The sequence below is a fragment of the Scomber scombrus genome, chromosome 16 (assembly GCF_963691925.1).
Source record: "Scomber scombrus chromosome 16, fScoSco1.1, whole genome shotgun sequence".
NCBI lineage: Eukaryota > Metazoa > Chordata > Actinopteri > Scombriformes > Scombridae > Scomber > Scomber scombrus.
In genome coordinates this window covers 18,943,230-18,954,839 of record NC_084985.1, presented here as the reverse complement: position 1 = coordinate 18,954,839, position 11,610 = coordinate 18,943,230, and the positions used below count along the sequence as shown (strand labels likewise).

The following is an 11,610-nucleotide window of genomic DNA, read 5'->3' as shown; positions in this document are numbered from 1 at the left end:
CCATTATACATTTTTAAAGAACAAAGTAGGCTGCTTCAGAGGTCCAATAAAACCATGCTCTGTCATGTGACAAGCTCCCACCTACAGAAATAGGCCTACAATAAATTAGGGATGCAACTAATTCGATTAGGCCTATTCTCTCAGTTAATCAATTAATTGTCTTGTCCCGCCTGTGAAAATAGAAACTAAATGTCCCATACAATGCTCTAAAACCCAAGTAATGTCACCAAATGACTCGTCTTGTCAGTTTATTATCATTAATGACAAAGAAAAGCAGCACATTTTCACAATTAAGCTCAAACTAGAGAATGTTTGGTGTTTTCACTTTTAAAATGGCTTTAACAAGTTATTGACTATCAATAGTGGCAGATTTCTGTCAACAGAATACATGAATACAGCAAACTCTTTTAACATAATTGCCTGTTGTGCATTATAGGAGGCATTTTGTTCATATCTAAAATCAGGAGAGGAGATATAGTATGTCTTAATAATCTATCTGATTGCATTGCTTCATCACACTATGTACAGTCCAATGACAGATTGTTTAGTTATTTTCCTCAGTCATTCTGGTTGCAAAAGATGGCTTTAACCACAAGTGCTGAATATTTACTAAAATGATGAGTAAGTGAGAGAAGTTGTGTGATTACACCCGGACAGAATGAGCGAGTGGGTGAAAGAGCGAGCATGTGTTTGTGTGTCTCTGCTTAATGTCCATGTTTCGCTGATGCAGTTATGCTCCCTGTATGTTTTTCGCAGAAAAGTCCTGCTCACCCAGTCTACCTCTATTGTCCTAATGGCTCTTTGTACCTCCTTCATTCCTTGGATTTGTTTATCCAACAAAACAAATTTCCTCCTTTGCATGGGCATGCGGCTGTCTCTTCCTGTCAGGGCTTATTTCTATGGCAACAGAGGGAAGGAAAAACATAAAAATGTCTTTGAAAGGGGAGAGTCAGTGTTGGGTGTGTCTTGAAATATAAAGCCGACAAAATGAATGGCAGCATTTCGAGTTTAAAAGGAATTTAGGCTTACTACGTCAGGACTGAGAGGGAGAGAAAATCTACTCTGTGTTTTATTTGTAATGGTGTAATGTTTAAGTAGAATAGACAGGTGAGATTAGAGCTTATTATCTCTACTATCAAAGCCATGTGGATTCTCTTGTACTTAACTAAGCATGCACTATTCTAGTCACAATGGAGCACACCCTGCCTTACCTGACACTAAAGACACACGCTCTGAGCCACACCTGTCTACTCACATACAGATACTGTGAGGCAGCAAACCTAAAAAATTACTCCGATGATGACTTTCAAACATTTTTAGTACAATTTGAATCTTATGTAACAAGGGAAAGATGAGAAAGAGACAGAAACAGACCGTCATTAATAAAATAATGGAATGAAAGGTGATTCCAGTGCAGGTATTTATATCCCCTATCACCTTTCTGTCACTCCCACATACTGTAGACACTCTCTGTGCATGCAGATTGTGTATGACAGTGTCATCTATAGGTTATATATGGTTACTGCACACTGAGCAGCTTGTACTCGTGTAGAAAATGTGAACTCCCCTCCCTGCACTGTGTGCCACTGACTCATAAATCAGCTGATTGCAACTGCATTGCTTTGACTGATTGTGGACTTGTTTTTCACGAAAAGGCAAACAGAAATAATTGTAGGGAGGGGTACAATGCTGTTTTGGACTCCACAGGAAGTTCTTTAGTTTACTGAGCTACTTGCACTGTGTAATTTCTCTGAAGAGTGGCAACACCCTTGAACTAGAGGGCTTCTGTTTTACAAAGTGAGTGACAGGGAATCTGTTTTGTAGCTGAACATGACCTCTGACCCTGGGCTGGATTAACCTATTAAGGGGCCCCCTGGCCAAAAATGATACATGGATCCCTTATAACCCCCTGTTTTTGCCACTCTGCAAGTACTGTGTTGTATTAATGGGTGATGAGTCATTTGTATATGCTTTTTTTTCAATCACATTTTGGGGAAATATGCTTATTCACTTTCTTCATTAATTATATAGAGTGTGGCGGCCCGTCATAGTCTAATTTGTGCCGCTAATTTGTAGTTTAGTTATTTGAAGAAACACAACACAAACTTGAAACAGTGTAGAAAAAGATATTTACTGAAAAATGTCAAAATCTATCAGTATTTTATGTTTTTTTTTTTATATGAACTAGTTGAACTTGGATAATCACTTCTGCTTTCTTTGTTTCAGAGCTGAAATTTGGCCATTAGTCTTTTTTGATGGTTTGTTTGGAACATTTATGAACCTGTAAAACGTCTTTCTTTAGAGCACTTTTTAAAAAATAAAAAGATGTAACCTCTTAAGAATGATGCATTTGACTTAAAAATGTACCACATTGTCTTCTTAGAGAGTCAGACTGAGGTCCAACCACCATAGTCTCTCAAAATTCTGTGGGAAACACTGATTCATTGTAGTTTAATGGGGAGAAATAGTCCACAACATATTCATGTAAAGCAAATATGAAAATTCCCCAAAGTTAAACTATTACTTTAAACAGTTTAGGTTATAATGCAGGTGTTGTCTAATTATTTCAGTTTATATTAATGTAGTGGTGGTTACAGTATATATATAAAAAAAACCTTCATAATTAAATATCCCCAAATTAATCGTCACACAGAGAACCTGGAGTCCTGCTCTGTTGTATTAATGCACTGTGGCTTCCTCATGCTGTAATATTGTGTGTCTGCAGAGGGCGATGTTGCACAAAAGCAATGCAGTGTGGGACTCTGAGCCGACAGCTGCAGATCAGATGTCTCAGCTCTAATGACTCATAAAGTCTACTTTTTTTTTTGTACCCCATCTTTGTGACTTGTTTGGCATCGTGTTGGACTGAGGGATGCTAATCCAGGTTTCATGTGTTTATATGCGTGGGGGGTTTCTTTTGTTTTTCACATGCTTTCATGTCTGTGTGTGCTCATGCAGCTCTGTAAAGCCTATCACAGTTTTCAGGGTGCTTGAGTTTGTGAGTGTTATCTTCTGTGCAGCTCACTGATCTTAAGATCTTAAGGCATTACGTTCTTTCTGTGTCATTATGTGATTGAGGCTGATTATGTGCATGCAGACAGTTTCTATCAAACTCAGTAGATCAAAGACTGGCCCTCTCAACACACACACATACACACTCACTATCCTTTACACTGCCCTCCTTATTCTTCTATCTCCCCCTCAACTCTCTCCAGCCTTTCAACAGGGCAATAGCATGCTTTCTAATTTTTTCCAGATGTCAAGTACCTCCCTTCCTCCCTCTGCCTGCTCTATTCCCTTCATTCTTACAGTCAACTGAAACCCTGGTAGTTCTTCCACCCCTCCTTTCCTCTTTCTCCTTTCCTCCTCTGTTGTCCCCCTCCCCAGCTTGCTCGACATACTCGTCTCAACGTCAAAACGTGACCTCTGCAGGTCAGGCGTGAGAGGCTCAAGCTCTCCCAAAGCAGAAAGGAATGTTGAAGCAAATGCATTTCCCACGTTGCATGAAATCCTAGTGTTGTTAGCAGTTTAGTAGAACTTGCAACTTTGCACTGATTTTAATGAGATTGTTATTTTAATCATTATTTCTTTTGAGCAGCAGTGATGATTAGTAGAGTTACTGCAACTGGACTGTCTGTCTCCCCCGCTGTTTTCCCTCCTTTTCTCCCCCGTGAAATGGGAACCAGCTGGGGAGCACTGGGAATGTGGAGGGTAGATGGCATGGGGCCCAGGTGTTCACTCCACTTTTCTTCTATCATGTATACACATTTCGGTGCACCTACAATGTAGCTGCTATGGAACATGGAGCATGCAGAGGGTCTTCGATCTCTGTGTGTGTGCATTTGTCGGTGCAGCAGCAGACACATGTTGCAGAGGGGATAGTCTCCTCCGCCGTCTCCCTCTAAGTGTATAAACACGCTCACACACTCACTTATCCCGTATCAAACATACAGGCACACACAGATCTATACACACATGCACTGTTAATGCATGTGAGTTTGGAGTAGAGTTATCCTGCCTCTAGCTAAAGCACTTAATGATCCCAGCAGCTGTTACTCATGTAAACGGTCTCCACACACACACACACACACACACACACACACACACACACACACACACACACACACACACACACACACACACACACACACACACACACACACACACACACACACACACAAATGCACACATTCCCACCTCCTCATCACCTCTTTCTTTCTTTCTCTTTCTCTCTCTGTACTCTCTTTTTCTCTGCTTCACTCTACCTAAGAATATATGTTCTTTAAAGAACTTCACAAAAAGAAAACGTAGCCTACATACTCTGAAACAAGCAAAACACACACACACACACACACACACACACACACACACATACACACACACACATAGACACGCCACCCCCATACTTACTGTCCCTGGTGCACACAGGGACAATCTGTTATTTGTTTGAACTGTTTCCTATTGATTTGAGCGCTGTCACAGTACTAATCTGAGGAACCAAGCTGCCGTTTATCTTCATTGTGGCCCATCCTTTACACTGATTACTATGATAAGCCCCAGATATGTGCTTGTTTCATGCAGTGTTACATTACCAGGACATCTCCCATATGGATTTTCTCCCTGGTGCATGTTGTTAGGCCCTCAGGGGAAAAATGTGGTGCTGAGATCCCTGCATTTTGAGATACAATAGGATGCACATGTTTCCACTGTCACCCCTTCCTGTAAGTTTGTGACTTTGTCATTTTGTCAGCCTTGCTGTGTAAATATGTGTGTGTCTGTGGTGTGTGTGTGTGTGTGTGTGTGTGTGTGTGTGTGTGTGTGTGTGTGTGTGTGTGTGTGTGTGTGTGTGTGTGTGTGTGTGTGTGTGTGTGTGTGTGTGTGTGTGTGTGTGTGTGTGTGTGTGTGTGTGTGTGTGGTAGACATGATAGATGATCACTTCGGAAGTATCGCATCTAATTTTGTAACCCTGTGTACAAATGGGTGTATGTGCTGAATCCAATTTGGGAGCATCATCTGTCATAGCATTGTAAGATGCAGCATTTGACCTCTTTTTCTCATTTTATCCCTGCTGCAGTGAGTGGTACTTTTAAAGGGGCGTTACATCAATTATTAAATGATATGATCAAAACTACAGAATTCAACAAGTAGCGTTGGTTAAGAAGCAGTGACATGGCAGAATACAGACATATGGAGTACCAGATAAATGTTTGGACACACTTTATCATTCAAGGGAATGGGAAGGTGTCTAATCTGCATTTAGCATTGTATAGTTGTATGTATCCATGCTATAGTTTCAGGTCCAACACATCTAATCTGTTGTTGACAAAATGATATCCGCTCAAGGTGCTTGTTCTGGAGCCTTTGGCCATGTGACATGGTCTTCATCAAGTTTTTCATGAAACTTCAGGTGTTTAAACTTTCCATTATTCTGAGCACTTTGAGGAATTCTCATCCATGTTGGCTCAAAAGTTTAACTTTATGGTTATTTCATGACCTTGTGATAAAACAGTCCCCACTCAAGGTCCGCTCACTTATAAAAGTTTGAACACCTGCAGTTCTGTGAGAAATGCTAAGCCTCGTCTTTCAATGAAGATACTGTGATACGGTTGAAGGCTAAGGAAGTGAGTAAGTGGACCGTGATCCTGATTTATTCATCAAACTATCTGAAGCCATTTACTAATTTGGACTTTTTCATAACATATATTTGGACACATTTGTCACATGAGGAAAAGCACAGATGTAAAAATTAAAAGAAAATGATGGTTGAATTCCATTTAGCTTCAGTTTCAGGGTCTGGGTGGTGTGCATATTGGCTCACTGTGACACTGTCATGACTTACTGTGTGACACTTGCATATAACCGAGTCATCATTAATGTGATCAACAAGACCTTTGCTTGTCTTACCATGACGAGTCAACATTTCTGCTCTAAAAGCGGCCTGTTCAGGGGAGTAAAAAGCATAATATCTCAATTTGCCATAATAAGGAGTAAAAATGTAAAAGTCAGGAAATGTAAAAAAAAATGTTGCAATTACTTTCAACCTCTGCTGAGGATGCTAATTATGACATATAAACCATGTAGGCCATCATGATTCTTATTCTTCCCTCCATACATACACACACACACACACACACACACACACACACACACACACACACACACACTTGCTCTCGCTCTCTGTCTCTCTCCCTCATTCAGACAAAAGCTGATTGAACACCTGAGTACTTGCTGGAGAAATGTAACACTCCCAGACGACCTACATACGCTGCAGCAACATCTCATTTACATGTATGCTTGTGCACACACAAACTCACCTTCACTGATGTGAGGATATTTTTCATTTCACACACACACACACACACACACACACTCACTCACACATTTATCAGTCCCATGAAACAGGGACGCTCAGGTGCAGACAAATATACAAACCCTTCTCTTTTTCTCTCTCTCACCCTGATGGAATTAGGTTTCCCTCACACATACACATTCTCTCTCTCCACTGAGACTGAAATGTCATATGGCCGGGTGATTGGACACTGAGAGGCCCGCTGGGAGGAGAGGAAGGCTGATGAAACCACTCTGCAGCCCTCATTGTGTCCCGGCAAAGTGGCAGACAGCTCTATATGGGGTCCTTAATGCTGCCTATTGTGCCAGCATCTCTGTGAATCTGGGTCAACTCCAGAACCCTTTTTCCCCTCACAACAATCTCCGTCTACATCCATCTGACATGTGTTCTCAGTTTCCTCAGACTTTTTCTTTTGTCTTTTATTCAATCAATCTTCTATCAGTCCATCTCATTTAAACACTGACCTCTCTTGGGAGTGAGTCTTTCTCCCTCTCCAAATGTAAGCACAAGTTATTTCTGATCCAACAGTAAAAGCTAATCTTTGCTGATAATAAAAACTTTGTGTATTCACTTTAACTAGACACAGACCAGGCGACTGCCATAAAACAATTGGACTGGTCCCGCTGTGTCTGAGGCCAGTGTTTTCTCAATGTGTGTGTTCCTCAGAGAAAGAGCGAGATAGGGAGGGGGGACGAGATGCAGAAATACTATGGAGAGAAATGGCCAGACAGGAAATGACCTCCCAGAGAGAGGGGGCTTCCCTGAGGGCTGTATTTCTCTCTGTCTCTCTTACACACAGACACTCACGCACTCACTCACACACACACTGAGCTATAAGACTAATGTCTGACTATGATGTGTACCAGCAGATATGCATGAGAATGAGGCCAATCAGGGAGTGTTTGGGGCTTTTTGCTCCGTGCTGGAAATGCAAGGAGCTAAAACAGTCATCCATTAGCTCGGCTCTGGAAACCATTGCATCACTTGTTTCTCAAGGGTGGTTGAAAAAGCTTCTTGTGTGTGTGTGTGTGTGTGTGTGTGTGTGTGTGTGTGTGTGTGTGTGTGTGTGTGTGTGTGTGTGTGTGTGTGTGTTTGTGTGTTTGTACAAGTGAGAGAGAGTTATGACTTGCTTTTCCTTCCCACGGTTGACATATCTTCAATCAGAGTTGTTTTAAAGCAAAAAAAGAAACAAGTTGCATCTGTCTGTTGCAGCAGACTGCATGTAAAGAAACTCATTCAGCATGTATCTATGGTGTGTGTCAGTGGGTATAATTACTCTACCTCATGTGCCATAAATGTGCAGATGTCTTGGCAGCAACTTGCCTGCCTTGCAGTCTTGAGCAGAAGTTATCATGCACACTGCAGAGAATAATTCTTCCGTCTGCAAAAGTTGTGTGCAAAGCCTTCACATGCTGCACTCGCCCTGCATTTATTTCCCCACTTTCAAGTTGGAGATCTTTAACTCAGATTTGGCACCTCTCCTCGTAGGTCTTAACACACACTTCACGACCCAAATTCCTCATCTGCAAATGTGAACCATCTGTGCCCCTTATGGCCTCCTGCAGCAACACAAGGCGCGTTAATGAGAGAAGGGTAAATTACAGCCAAGCTGCATGATGATGGCGTTCCTACTGTACACAGTGCGTGCAGGCTGCCTGTTGATGTGTTGATTGTACAGTACTTACTCAGTTTGTGTAAGCAAAGTCTGCACTGAGGAGACTGAATGTCCCGTGGGCAGCAAGACACACCACGTAGCTGTTTAGCACAGCTGTTTTATGAATTGTTATTTGTCATAGCTCATCATCCCCTAAAAATATGAATCTGAGTGTTTTGTTAGACTTGTTTCATAGGTGATTCTAGTTTGTTTTGTGTACACGAGATCCGCGGGAATCCAGGGCTTTGGGATTCTCGTGGGGTTCCGTGGGAAGGAAATCTTCCTGTCTGCTTTGTCCATACCAGGGATCCGATCCAGATCTCAGACCCCCGGTGGCTGCGGGGGCGCGCAGAAAACTCGGTCAAAGGGTTTCTCAATCTCTCACCCCCCCTCTTACTGTAGAGACGTGTGTGTGTGTGTGTGTGTGTGTGTGTGTGTGTGTGTGTGTGTGTGTGTGTGTGTGTGTGTGTGTGTGAGAGAGAGAGAGAGAGAGAGAGAGAGAGAGAGAGAGAGAGAGAGAGAGAGAGAGTCTGATTACCTGCGTGAACGCGCAAAACTCTGGATCCCGTGCGTCAAGACTTGTGCACATCTGGTTTTGGCAGGGTCGCAGAGTTGCGGGGGAGGGACTACTTCAGTGTGTGTGTGTGTGTGTGTGTGTGTGTGTGTGTGTGTGTGTGTGTGTGTGTGTGTGTGTGTGTGTGTGTGTGTGTGTGTGTGTGTGTGTGTGTGAGAGAGAGAGAGAGAGAGAGCGAGAGAGAGAGAGAGCACGTTCTGCGCCTGAACTCTGCTTTTTTTTTGTGGAACTGTAATTCGCAGCAGATGACCACTTAGGGGGATGGAGACATAGTGGGGACAGCATCAGGGCGCACTGCACACATTAATTTGCTCTATAGATAATGCTTCTCTATAGATGATGATGCTGCCAATGTGCTTGAGGCAAACATCACTTTTCTTGTCACTTTTCGGTGCAACAAGTGAATTATGGACGAGTCAGTCTCCAGCGTGAGAGAGGAGAGGGACGACTGCACCTGAACAAAACAAAGCGAATGCCGCATCAGTCTCTGGCAGTGCCAGTCGCGCTGTGGGAATGGATACAGGCAATTTCCTGGCGGGGATATGCTTTTTCCTGCTGTCGCTCGAGGGGTTCATCTCGTCTACACCGGCGCTGGACTTTTGTCCCGACCGCTGTGACTGTCAGAACTCGCAGCATCTCATGTGCACCAATCGCGGTTTGCGCACTGTGCCCAAACCCGCCGCGCGGGTGCCCGAGGAGGTGCTGATCTTCAGCCTTGGGGGAAACTTTATTGGAAACATCTCTGCCTTTGACTTCATGCGGTACAGTAACCTTGTCAGATTGAATTTACAGTACAATCAAATACAGACCGTTCACCCCAAAGCATTTGAGAAACTGTCCAAGCTGGAAGAGCTCTATTTGGGACATAATCTTTTGTCAACTATTCCTTCTGGGACTTTACAACCCCTGAAGAAATTAACTATTCTCTATGGCAATAATAATGATATAAAGAAAATCACACCGGGACTTTTTGCCAACTTGGATAACCTTGTTAAACTGCGCATGGATGGCAACGCCATAGAAGTTCTGCAGGACTCTGTTTTTAAAAGTTTGACCAGTCTACATTATCTCCATCTGGAATCCAACCAGCTGCATCATATTCACAGAAACGCTTTCTCTAAACTCACCAACCTGCGCTTTCTAAATCTGGCCAACAACAAGCAGTCAGTTGTGCGCAATGTTCTCACTTTTTCCCAACTCAAAGCTTTGACAACTCTCCTGCTGTCTGAAAATGAAATTCAATACGTCGCAAACCACGTCTTCCAAAATCTGAAAAAACTGTCAAAACTGTCCCTCAGCAACAACAGAATTTCTCGTCTGGACTACGGGGCTCTGAAGGGACTGTCCAGCCTCAAGCAGTTTCTGATTGACGGCAACGAACTGGAGGAAATCCCCGCTGGTCTCCTCGACCCTCTGGAGCGCATCGAGGAGCTGGACTTCAGTCGCAATCGGATTTCCATAGTTGACTCTTTGGCTTTTGCGCAACTCAAACATCTGAGGGTGCTGAAGCTGAAGAACAACATGCTCACCAGCTTGTCCGGGGACATCTTTGCCCTCAATAACGTGCTTTACGACCTGGACCTCCATGGCAACAACTGGACGTGCGACTGTCGCCTGGAGGAACTGAAAAGATGGATGACTACTGCACATTCTCAGGGTAAATTGTTAACTGTTTTTGTGCAGTGTCATCACCCGGCAACTCTGAGGGGAAAATATCTGGACTATGTGAACAGCTCCCAGCTGCAGCCCCTAGGGAACTGGTCACATTTGTGTAGGAGTCCAACTGGGCCTGAGGAGAGCCGGGGAGGGCGTGTGTTGGTAAAGGTGGGGGGCAATGTGAGAGGAGAGGCAGATGCAATACAACTGGAGGAGAGAGAACGAGAAAGCCAGGTAGAGGAAGAAGGAGAGGTGAAAGAGACAGAAGGTGTCGAATTGACACAGCGCAACAAGGATGGGGTGATGCTGAGGAAAGAAGCAGAGAAAAGGAAACGAGAGGGAGAGGAAGGGATGGGAATCCAGGGAGACCAAGGAGGCCAGGAAGTGGCAGAATCCTATCCTCCCCTGGAAAGAAAGAAACCAAAGAAGGAGTTACTCAACCCAAGATCACGACCTGCCACAGAGGCAGCTGGGAAACGTGCAAAAGGGAGACGAAGGTCGGATGTCGTTTCCAGAACAGATGCACCAGCCTTTTCCACACCAAGTTATACTAGAAACCAGGAGGCAACCCCCACTGATCCAAGCACAGGGTTCACCACCACCTCTCCTATCCTGTCAGCAGGAAAATTTGATCTTCTGAGGTCAAATCATGAGGAGGGTCTACCTGTAATCATGGATCCATGTGTGTTCAACCGCCACTTCATCACTAATGTGTCAGTGGACCAGGTCACGTCCAGTACTGCCACAGTTTATTGGACCACCAGGGATCATCACCGCTACACCCCAGGACTTGGGTCGGGCCTAGATGAAGTCCATTACCGGATTCTGTTTGACCGATTTGGGACACCAGACCGTTTCCCACGATATGTTTATGCCCGTGGGACCGCTCACTCTGTGACCCTTCGAGAACTCAGCTCGGATGTGACTTACATGGTCTGCGTGGAAGGAGTGGTTGGAGGATCTGTTTGTCAAGTTGCCCCCCGTGACCACTGTGTAGGATTGGTCACTCCTCCAGAGGGGTTCGCTCGTGGAAAGACGCTGACCTCTGACCTGCAGGTGGTGACTTTGGCGACACTAGCTGGGAATGCCGTGCTACTGCTGGTCATCGGTGGCGTCTGGCTTGGGCGGAGCTTGAAAAAGAGGTTGCAGAGGAGGAAGTCGGCCGTGCACGTGCGGCACATGTACTCCACCAGGCGACCCTTTCGCCCCACCATGGCGACCGCCTCGGTGTCCACTGACTTCACCAGCTACCAAAGCAGTCGTCCAGCACGACTCGCACCACTAGAGGAAGGAGATCTGATTGAGTTCCCTTGTGACCGCTTTCTGGACAGCAGCGGTGCTCGCAGAGACAGCGACATGCAGAGGTTCTCTGACTAG

The 11,610-nt window shown here is 44.4% G+C and overlaps 1 protein-coding gene across 1 annotated transcript; it reads left to right on the top strand.

Moving 5' to 3' along the window:
- The first annotated feature begins 8,869 nt into the window (after window positions 1–8,869).
- tril (TLR4 interactor with leucine-rich repeats) lies at window positions 8,870–11,610 on the top strand. Its single transcript, XM_062435886.1, has one exon. It carries the CDS (start codon window positions 9,091–9,093, stop codon window positions 11,608–11,610), a length of 2,520 nt encoding a protein of 839 aa, XP_062291870.1. The 5' UTR covers window positions 8,870–9,090.

Excerpts from the sequence above, each read along its gene's own strand:
- tril (XM_062435886.1), top strand. The coding sequence starts at position 9,091 with ATGGATACAGGCAATTTCCTGGCGGGGATATGCTTTTTCCTGCTGTCG.